Raw genomic sequence first — 20,174 nt, 5'->3', positions numbered from 1 at the left:
AAATTGGTATCATATAACTAAAACTAGTCCTAACCGGAAAAAGCATTGCATAAAATATAGCTTATTGATTTCATATATAGAATAATAAATTTAAAAATAAATAGCATATTGTAATCTCAAAAATTATACATAATAGAGGACGAGCAAAGAATGAAACAGATGCATTACAAATAATATCATCATAATTTAGAAATGACCTAAAATTAGACATTTAATTTTATAATATATATATATTATTAAATTTAATATCTAATTTTAAGTCATTTATAAAATTAAATCACTAATCTAAATATATATAAGCATATATATATATTAGTTATTTAATTTAAGTACTATTTATATTATAAATCGTCTATTAAATTAAATCTATTTCCGATACTAATAAGACTTTTACTTTAATATAAATTATTCACTTGAAAATCATAATAATAAATAATGATAATAATAATAATTGGAAATATTAATAATAAGTATAACAATAATTTGAAGTTTGATTTGAAATGATAAATCATAGCAATAAATAATGATTAATAACAAATAATTATAAATATTAAATGCAGTTAATTGTTTTAAATTTAAAAGCCCAAGGAATGAAAATTTAAATAATGACAAAAAATGAATATATATATATATATATATATTTATATATATATTTATATATATATATATATATATATATATATATATATATATATATCGTATACCAAAAGGCATCCTTTACCTTGCGATTAAAAACCATGATTAAGTGAAACGGAACGAATCGACGGGACTTCGGTGATTCTATTTAGTTCATATCTTTGTAAATTTATGTGGCACAAATAATTTCAGCGAAATCTCTTGCTGCATCACGTGCATTTATTCTGCGAAAATTATTTTTTTATTTTAAATTAAAAATAAATTTTACTTATAAATAAAATTCGTTTGAAAGTTGCTTAAATTGTTTGCTATTCTAAAGTATAGAACAAAAGTTAAATCCAATGAAAAATTGTTTTAAAGTTGCTTCACTTATTTTTCATGGTTTTTTTTCTTGCATTTATTCTACATAAGTAAAAATGAAAGTTGTTTAAATTGTCATAGTGACATTATCAATCATACACGTAATTGTTTTACCACAGCACGGAATAAATATAGTCAAATGTTTTAAAGTTAATAACCCAGACGTTTGCTTCAGAAAGATGACGTTTGAAACTCAAAAAAAAAAAAAATCAAAAATCAAAAAAATAGCATTTCAACTGTGAATGCGTGTACAGAAAGATTAATTTATTTAGTCATTATAACATTTTTTTCATTCTTTTGGTTTACATTATTTTCACAGATGTCCCTGTTTTTTTTTTTTTTAACAACGTTTATACAGTTAAGTTCATTCCTTTTATTTTTTTATTCGCATCTTTTTTTCAGGAAACGTTTTTAATTCACTTTATTGATGAGCCTTTTCAGCAGAGTGAGTAATTCTTGTCGTCGACTGGAGGATCGAGCCTGGACTGGACCACAATGGCTGTTTGTTGAACAAGCGGCTGAAATACAGAAAAAGAAATAAAAGAACAGCTTGAATTTTTGTACAAAGCAGATAAAAACAAAGAAAACATATCTGTATATCTTTAAATGTGAGAAGGTGTGTGTGCGGACATATTTCAACCAATGAATTTTTGATCTACAGAATTGAAAGTTAGTATATAGGTCATTCAGACATGTGGAAAAAAAGGGCTGCCAGGGATCAAAATTGAAAAAATTACTACGTGGGAGTCATAGAAGTTTTATCTGTTTGTTAACTGTTTCACGAATGCGTATGCGTGAATAGTTCACATTATAGATTATTTATGTTAAGAAGAATAAGTAGTTTAGAAACACCTTTTAAAGTTCGTGTCAAGCAGGTCTAATGGTTATTGTATTTAGCTTACTGTTTTTAGGTTTTGTTTTCGATGTCAGCTCGAGTATTTTTTTTTACTTTAAAAAAATTGAACGGCTGAGAAAAAAAAATACTCGTATGCAGCGCATGTCTCGGTTTCTGTATGAATTAAAATAAAATAGCTTTCAGTATTTTTCCACCGGGCAAATCTGGGCGGCCTGTTAGTTTTAAGATAAAATTTTATTTTAATTGTTACTATTTTTTTTGTTAATGTTAGGTCAGTTAGTTTAAAAAGATAAGCGGAAGTCCTGTTGGTGCTCTTCCTTTCTAATCTTTCCATCATCCTTGGCCTTTTATGACTACTATGTATTGAAGGTGAGCAGATTATAAGATATCTGGCAAGTTTCATTATTATTATTATTATTATTATTATTATTATTATTATTATTATTATTATTATTATTATTATTTAATAAAAGTGCTTACACAGTCAATCACCAGCAATCACTAATAATAAACTGTGGTGTTTCCTTGAAACTTAGTGAGAAAAATTTCTCTTGATTTCCAGTACTCTCTACCTGACTTATTAGCCAACATAGATAGTTAACCTTGTCGCAGTTGCTGCCAGTGGTATTTCGTGGAGTTTGGGCGGTTAATAAACTCCCCAAGGCTGTAGTGCTCCCCACACAGTCGCAGTCTGGTTAGTGCTATCTCTTCTCAGATATTCCCGGCCCTTTCTGACCTTTTGGTGTAACGCTAGCCAATTTAGACTGCGCCATCTTTTATTTAAGAAGAGGGGGCGTAACTTAACATTTTTCCGTTTCAGTTTTTTAGGTCATAGTGTTCTTATTCTGTTTTCTTTTATTCCATTGTAGTATTTACTGGTTCATGTTAGTAGCTTTGAGAGTAATTATTATTATTATCATTATTATTATCATTATTATTATTATTATTATTATTATTATTATTATTGGCTCAAAAGGAGCTTTCACACAGGTCTTCATAGGACTTTCCCTGAAAACACTCTGTGTGTATTATTATTATCATTATTATTATTATCATTATTATTATTATTATTATTATTATTATTATTGGCTTAAAAGGAGCTTTCACACAGGTCTTCATAGGACTTTCCCTGAAAACACTCTGTGTATTATTATTATTATTATTATTATTACTATTATTATTATTATTATTATTATTATTATTATTATTATTATTTTAAACATTTTGGAATAAAACATCAATGAAATCGGTAAAACTCCTATTTCATATTTTTAATAATTCAGTTCACGTGTATTTTCTATCAGATGTTAGAAACGCAGACTTTCCACAGTTCCTACTATTGCATTATTATTATATAAATTAGGTCACCATTTTATTCAGCCATTTTTTGTGTTTACCAGCCTTGCCTAAAATAAGGATGGAAATGTAAGCAAATAAAACGCCGACGTGAACGAAATCAATTAGTTTTTTTGTTTTTTTTTTTTCAAAGGAGTTTAGTTTACGCTTGCTCTATAAAATCGTCTTGAAAACCATCGTCTATGTAGGGAGCCATTTTGATTTGGTTTAGGGTCTATCTTGACATTAGATCATGTGTAAATAAGCCGCCGGTACACCTATGTTTATCTTAGAAACCGGCTTATTGATTAATTGTAATGACTGACTTAAGATCCCACTTTTTCAGAACACTTAATACAAGCAAAAGTTGGGTGGTTCTTTTAAAGATTTTTTTTATGGCTTACGGGAATGCATTTCATTGATCGAAACATGTCAGCAAATACTTAAAGCCGTACTGAGTGGGAATGAGCCCTGAACGTCATGGCACTAATGACATCAGAATGTTCCCTACAAACCGTTCAGTCCTATGTCACCCTTCAGTCTTGACAGACTATGGATACTCACTGGAAGCAATGCCGAGATAAGCGGAAATCACATACAGTGCCTAATTCCCAAATGGTAACCCATCTGGTAATAGCCAGGCTCAACGTTGCTTAACTTCAGTTATCTGACGAGAACCGGTGTGTTAACGTGATTATGCTGTACACGTTTAGTCCTACTATACATGCATATATATATATATGCATAGTATGTATATGCGTGTATATATATATATATATATATATATATATATATATATATATATATATATATATATATATATATATACACGCATGCACTGGATGATTTGTTATCTCGTCTATAGAAACAACTTGCAATGATTTAAGTAAATACATCCGAGGTTGAAATAATCAAAACACACACACACACACACACACACACACACACACACACACACATATATATATATATATATATATATATATATATATATATATATATATATATATATATATATATATACTAGCAAAAATACCCGCCGTTGACTGGGTTCAAAAACAGTCTACAGGAAATGGACTCTGGTTTATGAAAGTATGATAGGAAGGAAGGGTTGTAAAGATATAGCTTCAAATTTGGGTTGAATTTGGGGGTATCAAAACCAAAGCAAAATATGATGAAAGTAAAAATAAAATAGATAAACCCCATAATTTATTATACCATACCTGTTCACACCGAAACACTTATCACAATATTCTGTAGATCTATATTAAAAAAAAACTTGCAAAACTTTGTGACATATTTCCATTCTATGGAGGTCAGGCGCGAACGAACACCCCACAATTGTATTATACCATATTTCATCAAACTGAAACATAATTATCAAAGTATACTTACACATTAGATATGAAAAGTCTTTATAAAAGTGTGTGCCTATTTCCCTTCTATGGAGGCCAGGCGCGAACACAGACCCCACAATTTTATTATATCATCCCTATTTAAGTTAAAACATAATTATCAAATTATTCTTATGTACATCTATATCAAAAACACTTGTAAACGTTTTTTTTTAATTTTTAAATTTTTTATTTCCATACTTTGTGGACCAGGTGCGAAAGCAGACCCCACAATTTTAATGAACCACTGGTCTGCCAGATCAAACATACCCATTTTTGTGTCTCGGTACATCTTCTATTATTACATGTAATCAATTTTTTAAAATAGTCAACCATATAGGAGCCAATTGGTGACCACAAACACACACACATTCAGCTTTATATTATAAATGATATATATATATATATATATATATATATATATATATATATATATATATATAAAGTTAGTGTTCCACTGAAGAGGACAAATTTAAGGCACAGATTTCATCAGCGGAACACAAACTTTATAACGTCACCTGACAAATACTTGTTGGTTATGGCCAACCAGTTGTCTGAAACATTAGCATGTTCAGTGGAGCAACTATGTAATATTTGTCTGTATAAATAAAAATAATATATTTTGCTCTTTTTATTGAGCACTCTAAATAATCTCGTATGTAATTCACAAGTTTCTCTCCTGAATACCTTTAACTTGATACACACACACACACACACAGATATATATATATATATATATATATATATATATATATATATATATATATATATGCGAGTGTAAAATGAAAATGTATAACTTTACTGTCTTTTTTGTCTTTGTCACACTATGTGTTCCATTTACTTAAATCAGACGGAATGATAAGTCACTGATCGTTGCGTGCGACAATTTTATTGCTGATATTCACACATTAAAAAACGAATATATTTTCTTATAAGTTTCAATATTTTGCTTTTTATTGATTTTTCGCTATTTTTTAATTTTATCTGTTGTTTCTCGTTATTCATATTTCCTCATTTTTTACTTGACTTGTTTAAAATTTAGAGTGCGTATGGATATGAAAAAATGGAATATCGAGGAAATTTTCTTGTGCCTAAAAATCTATTGTGTACATTTACAGTTTACAAATTACGTTAAGATGTATTTCACATAAACGCATTGCATTGGTTAAGCCATATAAATTAAATATTAGAATGCATATTGATACACAAAACATCGAATTTTGATGATTTTTTTTCTTTTGTGAACATTTGTTTATAAATACGTTCAGAATTATTCCACATAAACGCATTGCATTGGTTAACCCATATACGTTAAATATTAAACCGGATTCGTTTTAATTGAAGTTTTTTTTTTTCTGGACATTTGAAAACTTTTCGTTAAATTTTACTCTCTTTTAAACGTGGAAATGAAAATTCGAGGGAGCTATTTTAGATACAATGTTAATGTTAATATTTAACATTTACAAACTATGATGTATTTCGCATGAACAAAAAACGTTGTCTTAGTAAATCGATAATAATTAGTATAACTTCCTGAATTTTTCCCCAAACTATTCGTTAAGTTTAACTCACTTTTAAACCTTGTAGAGTTCTTAATATATTTCCTATGGGAAGACGAATGGATATAATATGAGTACACTTGATCAAATGAATGTTTAAAAAACTTACATGTATCACAGCAGACCCCATCAGCAACACAACGTCCTTGACCTTCTGCACCGCACGGTAAGCCTTTCACTTCGCATACAGTTGTGCCTTCGTCTTCTTGCTGACATTCCTTGGCCAAGTCACCAATTACACAACCTTCTTTGTGGCAGCAGATATTCGGACCAGCGCACCGACCTTTGCCCTCCGGACCGCAAGACATACACTGTAAAAATAGAAAAATAAATAAAATGTATAAATTTCTCCCAATTTAAAGAAGGCTGGAGAATTAACCCGGATCATCGAATTCTTCTAGAAACATGTGTCTGTGGCTCTTTGCTTCGAAATTTACATTAAATCACATTTTAATAGAATTCTGTATATATATATATATATATATATATATATATATATACATATATATATATGTATATATATACATATATATATGTATATATATATATATATTTAGTAATGTAATTGATAATTTAAAATTTAAAAATCAAATTATAATTAAATTAAAAATCCGTTTCATATATATATATATAATGTGATTACCTGTGTTAAATAAAATTGTAAAAGACGTATGTATACTTTTTCAACTGCACCTTTTCCGAATACGTCCAGACGTATATTTTAAGACATCAACAACTCTTATTTTGATACTTCAACTTCTACTTATGACAAGCTACACACAGTTAGAGAGAGAGAAAGAGAGAGAGAGAGAAAGAGAGGATAGAAAGAAAATTCGATCATACATGCGTCTGCTTGACGCATCTCTCGCTGCCTTTTTCTTTGCTGTGTGTGTTTCAGGTCACCCTTGGGCAAGGTGTAGTACCTGTTAACCTCTCTCTCAAGTTCTGAAGGGTTACTATATTGTGAGAATTAGGGATATATATATATATATATATATATATGTATATATATATATATATATATATATATATATATATGCATGTTTGCTTGCTTATGTGTGTGTGCGTGTATCTGTCCAGCTGCCGGAGAGGTTAAAACTCCGTGATAATAAAACATGCACACTATGTCACTGCTCAGTCATCTCACTATTTCAGTTTGTCACTGTGCAACCAGTGGTAAGGTGCGAGAGGGCACAATATGTGTAGCACAAGTATGTTGTGTCGCAATCGTTAAGTGCAGATATCTTTTGAGGAAAAAAAAAAGTAAAAGTCCTATGGCGATAGGTGAGTGGCGACGTGCACAGACTTAGCGGGCTGGAAGTGCATAGCTGCAAATCTGCACATAGACGGCCAGTGATTTATCTAACATCGTTGACTAAATCGCTTTCAGGGTGGAAGCAACTTAGGTGGATGATCTAGCGGCTGGGCAGCTTTTTCTAGGGATACACTGCTCAACTATGAATTTGGGAAGGGTCTAGAAAAGGTGACCTATAAATTGTCTACCCTTTTATTAGCTGGTCGGCTTTCTGTAGTCAGCGGCTGCTCTATTAGCAGGAGAAACAAGATAAAGTTGAAGAAAAATAATAAACAAGGAAAATCAAAATTTTATCAGGAGAGGAATAACCTAACTGTTGCTACGTGGAATGTGAGAACTCTTCTAGATATCCTGGATGTGAAATACCTGAGCGTAGGACAATTATTGTTGCAAGAGAGGTCGCTAGGTACAGCATAGACATTGCGGCAGTGTCTGAAACACGATTGAGTGGTGATGATCAATTGGTGGAAGTAGACTCGGGATACACCTTTTTGGAAAGGAAAACCATCGGGGCTGATACGAGAAGGTGAAATTGGCTTTGCAGTGCGTTCTGATTTGGTGAAGAGGATTGAACAGCCAATCTGTGTAAGTGACAGAATTATGATAATGCGCTTCTCTCTTACACGTAATAGGTATATGACGATTTTATCATGGGTCATGATGAAGACACCATCACGGCCTTTTACCGAGATCTCAGTCGTACCATTTCCTCTATTCCTTTATCTGAGAAGATCTTACTCATGGGTGATCTAAATGAAAGGGTTGGCAAGCTGGGACTCACTCGGCCGGTTTGGTATAGGTGGGGTCAATAGTAATGGTCTGCATCTTCTCCATCTATGCACTGAGTTTGACCTTGCTATCTGTAACACTTTCTTCAGCCACAAAGAGGTCCATAGTTTTACCAGGACCAATCCTCGTTCAAAACAAGGTCATTCGATTCATTACATTATTTCCAGGAAGGCAGATTTTCGGGACGTCTGTGGTGTGAAGTGTAATATATATTTATGAAAAAACGTCTGAAAATCAATATAAATCTATATATAAAGCAAAGTTGTTTTTATGTGTGTCGTAGTATCAAAGTTGGCCTAAGAACTTTTTTTTTTAAGTTAGAAATCAGACTTATTAAGGCCCGAAATCGCCTCTCGAGGATAAGGACTAATGAATTTAAGGTGGTACTGTAACAATATTTAATGATTTGATATGCGTAGAACGTCATTATTTATCAGGGCGACTCAACTAAGAACTTGTTTACATTAGATTTGAAGCAACCGTATTGTATTCAACCAGGAAGCAAGCCAGCGGAGCTGTGTTCTACAGGTGGTCAGTTCTGGGAAAGAAGCTTTGTTCATGGAATCTGCAATAATATTTAGGCACAGAGTAGAACGAGGAGGTGATCATACATAGTGGTTGTAACTAGTCGACTTTTTTGTGAAAGTTTCGTAAGGGGGGGCATATATTCGAGTTCAGTCAAGCACTTGCCATAAAAATAGCGATAGAGCAGAGACGGGCTTGCAATGTCTCTTTTGTGGAGAAGAGGTTGCAAGGATGGAAAGTGTTCGACTGAGCTTCAATCTATGGTCCCCTCTCGCCAAACTTTCACAAGAAACACTCGTCTAGCTATAAACACTATCAATAATTCCCCCCACTCTTTATCTGTGCCTAAACCTAAACGTAGATTCCATGAACAAAGCTTCTTCCTTAGAACTGCACGCCTGTGGAATTGTCTTCCGTTTTCCTGCTTTCCGGCTGACTACAATATGGTTGTGTTCAAGTCTAACGTAAATAAGTTCTTGATGAGCCGTTCCATATAAGTTATCAAATTTAACAAATTTTCATTACTAATGATTACTATATTGACCAATCTCTACTGTACACTCTTTAACCCTTATCCTTGAGTGGCCTCTTGTCCTTGATAATGTGGTGATGCCTATGTAAAAAAAAAAGAGAAAAAGGGTATCACCAACGAGGTTTCGAAGCTGTTTTTTAACTTAATCAAGGCAGGATAGGAATGTCGAGCAGCTCCTGCCTAGATATAGTAACCGAACTTTATTTTAGGACATACCTTGCTCTTATACAGATAAAGGATTGCATCGGCAGGGAGACACCTACTGGAGCGATAACTGTAAACTTGAAGTCAGCACTTTCCATCCGTATTAGTATTCTTTAAATGTGTTAAAATTTATTATACAAATTACAAGTGAATAAAACAATAAGAAACACAGATTTATTGGAGACGATAAGCATATCATAATCGTGTAATGTAGTACACCTTTAAAGACGCATTAACACATAGAACCCCGGAACTCACGCGTTGTAAACTCAGTCACAAAGGAGACAAAGAATAGGAAAGAGGAAAGAATTTCATATCGTGTTTCAGGTTTTAATCAAAGACTTTTATTTCTCATTCTCTGTGACTTCTTATTATGACTATGACGTTACCTACGTCTCCAACGTGATAATTTTTAACGTGGCCTTTCTCTTTTTTAGTCTTTTTCTTTTTCCTTACCGTGACGTCATTTAACACACGGCTCGGTATTTGCATATAGCAGTCATATGCACTCTGTTACAACCGTGTATATTTTTCACATCCAATCGTCCTACATAGTCGCCGTATAATTTATTTTCATCAGGAAACATTTATTCCCTTTTGTTTAATAAAAATGGATAAAAATATTTGATAAATGCTCACAAAAATTAACATTTAGACGCCTAAATTATTTTAGATAGTCGAAATATTTTTAGATCCACGCAGAAAGGTAGAAAGATCTGAACAAATAATCAAGCAGAAAGGATTTATTCTTTTCTACAATAAAAACTCGATAAAAATATTTGATAATGCTTTACGGATAGATTTTTATTTAAATAAGCTGTGCTTAAAATGAAAAAGTAGGTTTAATAAGCCAATCCAACGAAAGATTTGTTTAAAAATTAAGCTAACATTTATTTGTTTATAAATCTAATTTTCGGCGTTTATAGCGCCTTCATTAGAATAAAAATGTTGGTGTTTTTTTTTGTTTTTGTTTTTTTTGCTTCCCTCGTAACATGATGTTAACAGAACGGTAAGAATCTGTGCGGTCTATTCCAGTTAATGTTTTTAATGTCCAGATCAGGAAAGACTCGTGGTTGCGTGGGAAATAAATTATGAAGGGCTTTGTTTTCTCTGTGATAAAAGCGTTGTTTGAATTTAAATAAGTAGGTTTAATAAGCCAATTCCACACATAATTTGTTTTTAAGAAATCAACAAACATTTGTTTGTTTATAAATCTAATATTCGGCGTCAATAACATTATCTGAAAGTACTTCATTCAAACTCTTCGATTGAACGTTCACAGGGAACATGAGTTGGAACAGATACATCAAGAGCATTGTAAAGCCTGCTGCAAAGAAGGTGGGCTCTCTTTATTATGCTAGAACGCTATTTTTGTCTGAAACTATCTTGTATCTCTACAATGCCACCATTCGCCCATGTATGGAGTATTGTTTTCACATTTGAGCTGGTATATCCGCTGCTGGTCTCTCACTTTTGAACACGGTTCAAAAGAGAGTCGCTAACCTGATAGGTCCTGAACTGTTATCTAAGTTTCAACCTCTGTTCCCCGACGAAATGTTGCATCCCTTTGCCTGTTTTACAAGTATTTTAATGATGGATGCTCCGATGAACTACAAGCCCTCGTACCCCCTCGACGCAATTTCCTCAGACAAAACCGACAAGCAGCAAAATCCCACCCTACACAGTAGAAATCCATAAAATGTAAGAAAGCCTTCTACGTTAATAGTTTCTACTCCAGAACTGCTAGACTTTGGAGTTCCTTTCTGGGTTCCTGCTTCTCCGATTGTACTGACATGCAGAAGTTCAAGTGTAATGTGAACAGACATAGTATTCCTGCAACTTATGTCCCTGATAGTAGCCCCTTACATCAATGTGGCAACGTGCCTTGTTTGGGATGATATGTAATAATAAAAAGTATAGCGAAGTGCGTTAGCTTCTTGTAAATAACATATGTCGATAAATAATTACTATTGGTTAGTTAAAATCAAACTTTAGTTTATCAGCTTAAATGCTGTTTAAGTCAGACTTTTAAAACCCAACTCACGTTATTTTATATGTTAAATTATTTGTTTGTGATGTTTTCAGTGTTATAGGTTCTGTTTATTGTAGATTTTCTGCATGTCTATTTCGTTCTGTTTGGGTTTTTTTTGTTGTTTTTTGTCGTTTTATTTTTTGGTTTCTCAGTATCTTTGGCCAATCGATTGACTCATTGAGCATGCGCAGCTAAAGGCAATTAATCTGGCAGATGAAATTCTCAGTCATACTCGGTAGTTTCATTTTAATGACTGAAAATTAGAGAAAAAACAAACGGTTTTCATGACTACCTATTCATCAGCCATTGCTGTTCATTACGCAGGAGAGTAAAATGTATAAATGATCTAGTGTAATTAAATTATTGAGCTAAGTGTATTTTTACACTCATTTGCAGCTGGAAATTTAAGTGACTGCAAAGACAATTAGTTCAAGCGCTTTTCTGGATATAAAACGTATTAATGTGGATGTCCCGATGACCCGGCGATTAAACTCCCCAACATCCACTGGCAAGATGAACGAATGAGTATCTAGAACATACAGTAAAACCTTTCTGCAAAGATGTTGGGCTCCTTCTACCGAGCTAGAAAACTGATCACATTTTCCAGTACTGTATCTGTACAAATAAATAAAATAACTTTGTTAGTGTGTCTGTGTGTTTATGTTTCTGTGAGTTCGTCCTCTTATGGACTCGAAAAAACTGGGCCGATTTTATTAAATTTCACACAATGGAAATTAAAGTACCTGGCAGTGTTCTTAGATATGTCTTGTCTCGGAATATCTTCGATAATTATCGATAGTCGATAATCGAAATAATCCAATGAAAGAAGGACAATACGATTTTGAGCGAAGTTAACATATGAAACCTAAATCACAAGTGCATTTGAGAAGTTTTATTACCACACAAGCCGAAAGACTCGACATATAGCGTTACCAGTAGATTCTTTGATATGACAGGGGCGCGTTCAGAATGAATGTTTCTCTTTAGAGCATATTTTAAGCATGATATTTATTCTTGACTTTTTGCATTTTAAACTTTAATTTAAGCCATTATATATAAAAATAATTTTATAAAATCAACATTAGGTTCTCTACAGTGTAATGTATACTAGAATGTATTGTCCAATAAGTCAAAGCGAGGCGGCACGTAAGCTTCTTCCCGATGCACCGCGGTGGGTTCCCAACTACAGTAAGAATTAATCGATTTCATTGAAAAATGGTCGAATTCACCGATTTGATGACAATAAAAATATGGGAGTGGGTCGATAGTCACCACGCTAGTATCTCTATAAAGTAACCATTCGGCCATGCATGCAGTATTCTCGCCAAACATGAGCTGTTACTTAAAGTACTTGTCTTTACCTCTTGAATAAAGTAGAAAGGCAGGATCGAACCAATTAGGTTCATCACAGCATACGAAGCCCCAGCCTCTATATGATCGCCGAAATAGGATATATGTTTGCTTAACAAGTACTTCCATAAAATACATCACTTCAATGTGAATATCAGACTCAATCAATCAGACCAGCAACAAGTTCCCAGTCATTCACTATAGAAGACCCTAGATGTCAGAAAACCTGTATTTATATAAAGTACGGCAATTTAAGAGAGTTAATCCATTTATAGCGTTTAGATATATGCTTCAACAGTAGATAAGTAAATCTATTGGGAAAGTATTGTTTCGTTTTTCTGCTTTCCAGCTGACTACAATATGGTTGTCTTCAAGTCTAACGTAAAGAAGTTTTTGATGAGCAGTTCCATATAAGTTAACAAATTTACCGAATCTCCATTACTGACGGTTACTATATTGTCCAATTTCTGCTATACACTATTTAACCCTTATCGTGGAGTAGCCTCTTGGCCTTGATAAGTAGTGGTCTATGTAAAAAAAGTAATTAAAACAAAATTATTATGTACGTATTTATAAACAATATATATATATATATATATATAGTCATCCACATGCAGTACTGTTTCGCTGTTTCACAGCTTATCAGTGCGGCTATATATATATATATATATATATATATATATATATATATATATATATATGAAGAATTGCTACAAATATAATTTGCTGATTTCTTTCTATTTCTGATGAAAAGAATAGCAAGAATAGCATTCTTTGAAACTCAGCGGAATAAGGACTTTGTAAATGGTTTTCAGTTGAACAATAAAGTTGATTGTAAATTTCAACTTACAGTTTAATTTCTTTTCTCTTATATATATATATATATATATATATATATATATATATATAAAGATTTTTATGGGTACATAATTTTATAAAATATTTGAATAACACCGAACGCAGTGCCATTATTATATGTTGAGGGTTTACGCTTTTGTCCTATAGTTTAAACATACACCATTAAAGAAGAAAATGCCACAAAGAAATTAAAACCAAAATACACTTCTAAAGTATATTTATCTTAAGATCTTTGTGAAATGTTATTTCTTTAATGGTTTATGTTTAAACTATAGGAAAAAAGTAGACCCTCAGCAATTAATAATGGCACTGCATTCGGTGTTATTCAAATATATATATATATATATATATATATATATATATATATATATATATATATACACACATATATATATGTATATATATATGTATATATATATATATATATATATATATTAATATGTATGAATAAAAAATCAATACGAAAAATATAGAAATGTTTATTTCCTGTGTGTTGACGTGTAGGAATACAAAAAGTCTTTTGAAAAAAAAACAAGTATGTTTCCTTCAAAAGCACATGATTTTCGACCGATCGTTCGATCTTATATATATACATATATATAAGTAGCATTTTTCATTCAAGCAGACATTATTAAATACAACGAAAATACTTAGCTTTATGATTTTTTTTATTTTATCGATTTTCGGTATAATCCTTTTTAATATCAAAATCGAAAATTTTATCTGAAATTTCCATAGTTATTACGAACGCTATTGATTCGACAGCTCATCATCTTCACTTGTTGATGATGGGAAAGTAGTAGGAGCAAAAAATGGAAATTAAAAAAGTGGGAAGTAAAATATATAATAAATTGTATCGAGTTATGGAAAGTTAAAAGTATATAAAACGTCGATTAAAAGTCTGTTAACATCCAAGCCCATTAAAAATCTATTAATTTTATAAAATTATTTTAATATAATGGCTTGAATAAAAAGCCATATACGATGGTCCATTTTTGCCCTTAAAAAGAAACATTCATTTCGAATACGTTCCTGTCATATCAAAGAACTTACAGTTGATTTTTATGAAAAAAATATGTTTATATAATGTCATGAATTGAAGTTTAAAATGTTCCTGTTCATTTTATACACTGTTCTTTGTTGTTTGTGCTGTGATAACACTTCTCAAATGCACTTCTGATGTTAGGTTGTATTAGGTGTAAACCTCTTTTTAAAACCGGACTATTCTTGTGTGCATGTGTGTGTGCAAGTGTGTGTGTGTGTGTGTGTGTGTGTGTGTGTGTGTGTGTGTGTGTGTGTGTGTGTGTGTGTGTGTGTGTGTGTGTGTGTGTGTGGGTAGTCCGTTCCCGCCGAGACTAGGGATTTTTATCTTCGTCCCTCCGGATTGTTCTTTTTTTAATCGGGCTTTTCGATCATCGATTAGCGATTTTTGATACATATCAGAGGCATTCCGATGAAAAACCTATATAAAAACACCCCCAGACACGTAAAGTATATTTGTGTCAAATTTCATAAAAGTCCATCCAGCCGTTTTGAACTCGATGGGGGATATTTCTCTCCTATTGCAAGAGCTTTGACAGCAGGGTCAGAAAGTATCACTGAGAAGTCAATGCCTCCGAGGAGGAGCACTCTGACTTGCAAAAAGTGCCTTGGCAGCCCCATCGGCATTCCCGGTAATCGCGCCTCGGGCAATTAGTAATAAAATAACCCTTTTCAATGATAGAAAGCAAACCGTGAGAGGTTGGACCTCCTAGAACTGCACAGAACTAAACATCCACCGCCAAATCAACAGGGGACGGATCATTACAGCAGTAGTCTTATCTCAGTTGATTTGGTGGGGAGGGACGCGGATAAAAATCCTTAGTCTCGAAGGGAACGAACCACACACACACACACACACACATGCGCGCACACACACATGCACACAAGCACACAAAGTGCATTTTATATATAAGTAGATATGCTATATTCAACATTGTAGCAATTAGCACAAGCAATGCAATGATATTTCTAAAAGAAACCTGAACCATTCTTTGTTTCTTCTTCTGCATTTCGCATTTTTTAGCAAGACTAGAACAAGTCATATAAAACGAATCTATTTAAATAATGTTTTCATTCCAGTACACTTAATCGATCATTATATACAATTTCTATTCTTTGGCCACGTTGATTGATTTTTTTTCGATCTCCTGCTGCAAAATGATTGTCCTCTAATTGCAGGCAGTCCTTTCTACCAGAGAGACGTCTAGTGCAAACTGGCTAGACATTTTTCTTGCGAACAAAATAAGTAATAAATTATGCCAAACTAGGTGACGTACATGTCTATGCAGCGTGCGAAATAAATTAATTGCAATCTTTAGAAGTTGATCCCGGAAATGTGTTGCCATTTTACTTATAACTGGAAGGGACGTTCCTAATTGTAAATTTGTTAAATAATATTTGTACGAAAATAAGTGATTTGATGAGATTTGAACGTGTGTTGCCAGTTTTACAGCACGTGTTGTAGATTACAGTATCATCTGCATCTCCAATTGTTTTCTTTACAGATTATATAACATTACTATATGTTTCTGTTTAGAACACAAATAAATATCATCAATTGATTTTCATTCAAGCTATCATATTAAATCTATATATCTATAAAAATGAAATCATTTGTGTGTGTGTCTGTGTGTGTACATTTCCCTACTAACCTACTCTGTCAATTTTCAGTTTACAGACATAAGCAGTATTGAGATGCAGGAAAATCTTTTTAATCGGTTTTCGGCCAAAATTTTGCTATCAAGGGGTCAAAGTTCAACGATTTGAACTTTGAAAACTTTACCAAACTCCTCCGCCAATTTTGGGTCTAAACACTTAAAATTTAAGATGTAGGTTATTTGGACATGGATCAAACATTTTAATTCGATTTAGGCCCAAAACAATAAAGGTTAAGGGGTCAAAATTGGGGTACAAATTTAAAAAAATTTGACATCTGCAGTCTCTACCAAATTACTCAGCCAATTTTTGGTCTAAACATTTGAAATTTTACATAAAGTGTATTCAGACATCGGGCAAACTTTTAAATGGGTTTAGCCGGGAATTTGGCTACCAAGAGGTCAAAGTTCCAAAGATTTTACCTTTGCGGTCCCTAGCAAGCTTTGTGTCTAAACATTTGAAATTTTACATAAAGACTATTTAGATAGGCAGCAAGCATTTTAATTAGTTTTTAGGCGAAAATTTGGCTGCCAAAATATCAAAGTTGAAAGAGTTAACCTTTGCAAACTCTACTAAACTCCTCCACTAATTTTCGGTCTAAACACTTGAAATTTTAGATGTAGGTAACCGGGACATGAGTCAAACTTTTTAATGTATATATATACATATGCATATAAAGTTATGAACAGTCCATACGGCCAGAACAATCCGGACTGAACTGCTGATAATTTTATAAAATTAACAGTTGCTTCTGTACAGTGCACTTTTCGTTTGAAACTTAAATTCAAGCAATTATCACATCACAAACAGTAAGAGCAAGTTATATAAATACAAGTTATATAAACACAAGTTATATAAACACAAGTTATATAAACACAAGTTATATAAACACAACATAAGGTTTTTGATATGACAGGCGGAGTTCGAAACAAATGTTTTGTTTAGAGTACAACTGAAGCATGATACTATACTTTTGCATTTTTAATTTTGATGCAAACCATTATATATTAAAATATTTAAATGGTTTGTTTTGACTGTTTTGTTTTACGACATATTGACGTCTTTCGAGTTTTTATGCTCCAATTTTTTTTATATCTCCAAATATGTTGCTTGAATTGCAAGTTGACTTTCAGAAAGTGACTCCAATGCCATGGATGTGCGTCAGAAGCATAAACGTGATATTTGAATTCTGTCATTCATTCGCTATATTGCTCTGTAATTACATTGAACTCCTAAAATAAGGATTGGTGTACATTATAAGAAAATATATCTCTACAGAGATATACAAGGTGACCCAAGAAAAACAAAAGCTAAATGGAGGCCATCTAGAACATATGCTGTAGAACGGAGAAAAAAAAAGGCCAAAGACCCTAGAGTTTTGATGTGATGTTTTGAATATAATAAACTAGTTATGACCAAAGTTTCATTTCATTCGGACAAAACACTACGAAACAGAGCCTAGTTAGAATTGGGGATCGTGTTTTGGGGCACCCTATATATATATATATATATATATATATATATATATATATATATATATATATATATATATATATATATATTCGTTTCCAAAGTAAAGCGTCCTATCTTTAAATCATAAAGTTGAAGACTACAAAGTTCGATATATATATATATATATATATATATATATTATATATGTATATATATATATGTATATATGTGTGTGTGCGTGTGTGTGTGTTTGCATATATAATCACTACAAGCATAAAATAGTTACTAAAATAAATAAATAAAAAAACAAAAAATGTTGATTGGTCGTAAACAAAAACAAACAATCTTATATCTCCGTCCATGCTAATATTTAATTGAATAACTGAGTAAAATCAAGTGAAATTACTTCTATTATTACCGACGTGTTGATCGGCTTGTTGTTGGAAACTCTATCACCACTCCATACCTAAATACGATAAATAAAGATGTTAGATGTTAGAGTCAAAACGTTGATAAGACATTCAATAAACGATATCCGGTACTCGAAGATTATCTGAGTATTATTGCAGTCGTTTCATTTGGATCGACAAAAGATTAAACACATTTTTCACATCATTCTACAACATCGAATGTCATTCTTTCTCTTATCTAAGATAATCTTTTCAAGAGTGAAACTAAGGGGCGCCGCGAAAGACAACTGGAGTCCCTACTTGGGGCATGCGATATAGCCGATCAGTATTAGAATACATTAGGTCAAGTGTTCTATATCGGGATTTACATGAATCTTAGAGGTGCGTGGAATATTTCTGAGGATCCACAGGCAAAATATACAAAATTGTTGATCTACAATGATATTTTGGTGATCCATGAATAAACCAACTCGTAATGGTTTTTATTATAACAAAATTAGGTGTTAGTGCAGAGTGATCCGCGCTATTTTTTAAATCGTATTTCCAAGTTTAATTAAAGTTTTATGATATGTTTTTTTTCTTCAACTGTAAGGTTGAAGTATAGAATAGGTACAAAACACCCCCCTTCCCATGGTAAGAATGGCTTTTTAAATAATAACGTTATTATTTACGTCCGGATCACTCTCTGCACTAGTACCCCAAATTAATTTCTACTGTAATATTTTTGACGTGAAAAAATCTGAAGCAGACATTCCAACGAATATGAATTTATTTTTTGGATTTCAAAATTGCCCAAAAAAGTTCATAAAATTGCTCTGAAAGAAATAAAAAAAGAAAAATAGAATCCAACTGGTTTTAAATATGCGTCTCAGACAGTCATTCCTTTTCCTATTATACTCTGTCTGACTTTCGCCCTTCTATACTTCAGCAGTTATGAGGGGGTTCACCGAACAAACAAACAAAAAGGAAAAAGTTGTCCATGAGTAATAAAAAAAAAAGGTTCAGAACCACTTTATTAGCTCATAATCATTAGGTTTTGTAAGGCGCCTTCTATAAGGATACCTTTACATGGAACGGCATCTCCAAAAGCCGACGCGGAGGAAAGGAGTACACGTACACCATGCAGAGATTACTAGCGATAAGAAGTCACACATCACAGCTAAGTTAAATAGTTAGTATAATAGAGATTCGCTGCTCAACTGTAACGGAATCAATGTTAAATTTATCAATAATTTGTTTAATATATATATGCTAGCCGAATTAACTGCTCAAGAGGATCTACGTAGCCTTCTGAATTTTTAAGATGAGGATTGGTTATCTCTATTATTTGAAATCTTCGAAGTATTATTCTTGAGTGTGATTTTCACGTTTCAGCCGATGTAACCGTCGACCTTCTTCGTATCTTGTAGACCTCGGGAATGTTTATATAGAACTCGGGAATCCGGACGAAATTCGAACTGAACCATTTTTTTTTTACTTCCCGGCGTAGCATGACCTTGGTCTTACTAGATTCCAGGATAAGAATGCATCTAGTCTGGAAAGTTATTCAGCTGCGTGCTGTTACATCAGAAACCATCACTTGTAAGAAGGAAAGCATTCCTCGTATAAGTCAATGTGGGTTAGTCGTACTTAGAAGATTTTCTTTTAACTGTGAGTATTACGTAATTTTGAATATTTAGTCAAGGTTTACTTGTGGGGAAAAGTATGTTCGTGCCTAGTTGTCTTGACAAATCACTGCACAAAGAGGCCTTAGGCTCTCGGCGACAGTGTCTAGCAAGGATTCAAGTTCTCTCCTTGTCATATAAGTTTCATTAAGAAGTGTAAAGGAAAATTAAGAGCAAAAATCGAGTTTTATTATAAAAACTGCGTG

The 20,174-nt window shown here is 32.5% G+C and overlaps 1 protein-coding gene across 2 annotated transcripts in view; it reads right to left on the bottom strand.

The window, feature by feature from the left end:
* Window positions 1-1,239: 1,239 nt before the first annotated feature.
* LOC145283509 (conopressin/conophysin-like) overlaps window positions 1,240-20,174 on the bottom strand; it is a 280,923-nt gene continuing 261,988 nt past the window's right edge. For both annotated transcript variants that reach the window (XM_080132344.1, XM_080132345.1), the window contains exons 2-3: window positions 6,250-6,451; window positions 1,240-1,514 (exon numbers count right to left, since the gene is read on the bottom strand). In XM_080132344.1, the coding sequence (XP_079988470.1) occupies window positions 1,408-1,514; window positions 6,250-6,451 (309 nt within the window). In that variant the 3' untranslated portion in view covers window positions 1,240-1,407. The remainder of the gene's footprint in view (window positions 1,515-6,249; window positions 6,452-20,174) is intronic.

The sequence above is a fragment of the Euprymna scolopes genome, chromosome 8 (genome assembly GCF_053919585.1).
Source record: "Euprymna scolopes isolate OS-2025 chromosome 8, ASM5391958v1, whole genome shotgun sequence".
Classification (NCBI taxonomy): Eukaryota; Metazoa; Mollusca; class Cephalopoda; order Sepiida; family Sepiolidae; genus Euprymna; species Euprymna scolopes.
This window is presented reverse-complemented; position numbering and strand designations above follow the sequence as displayed.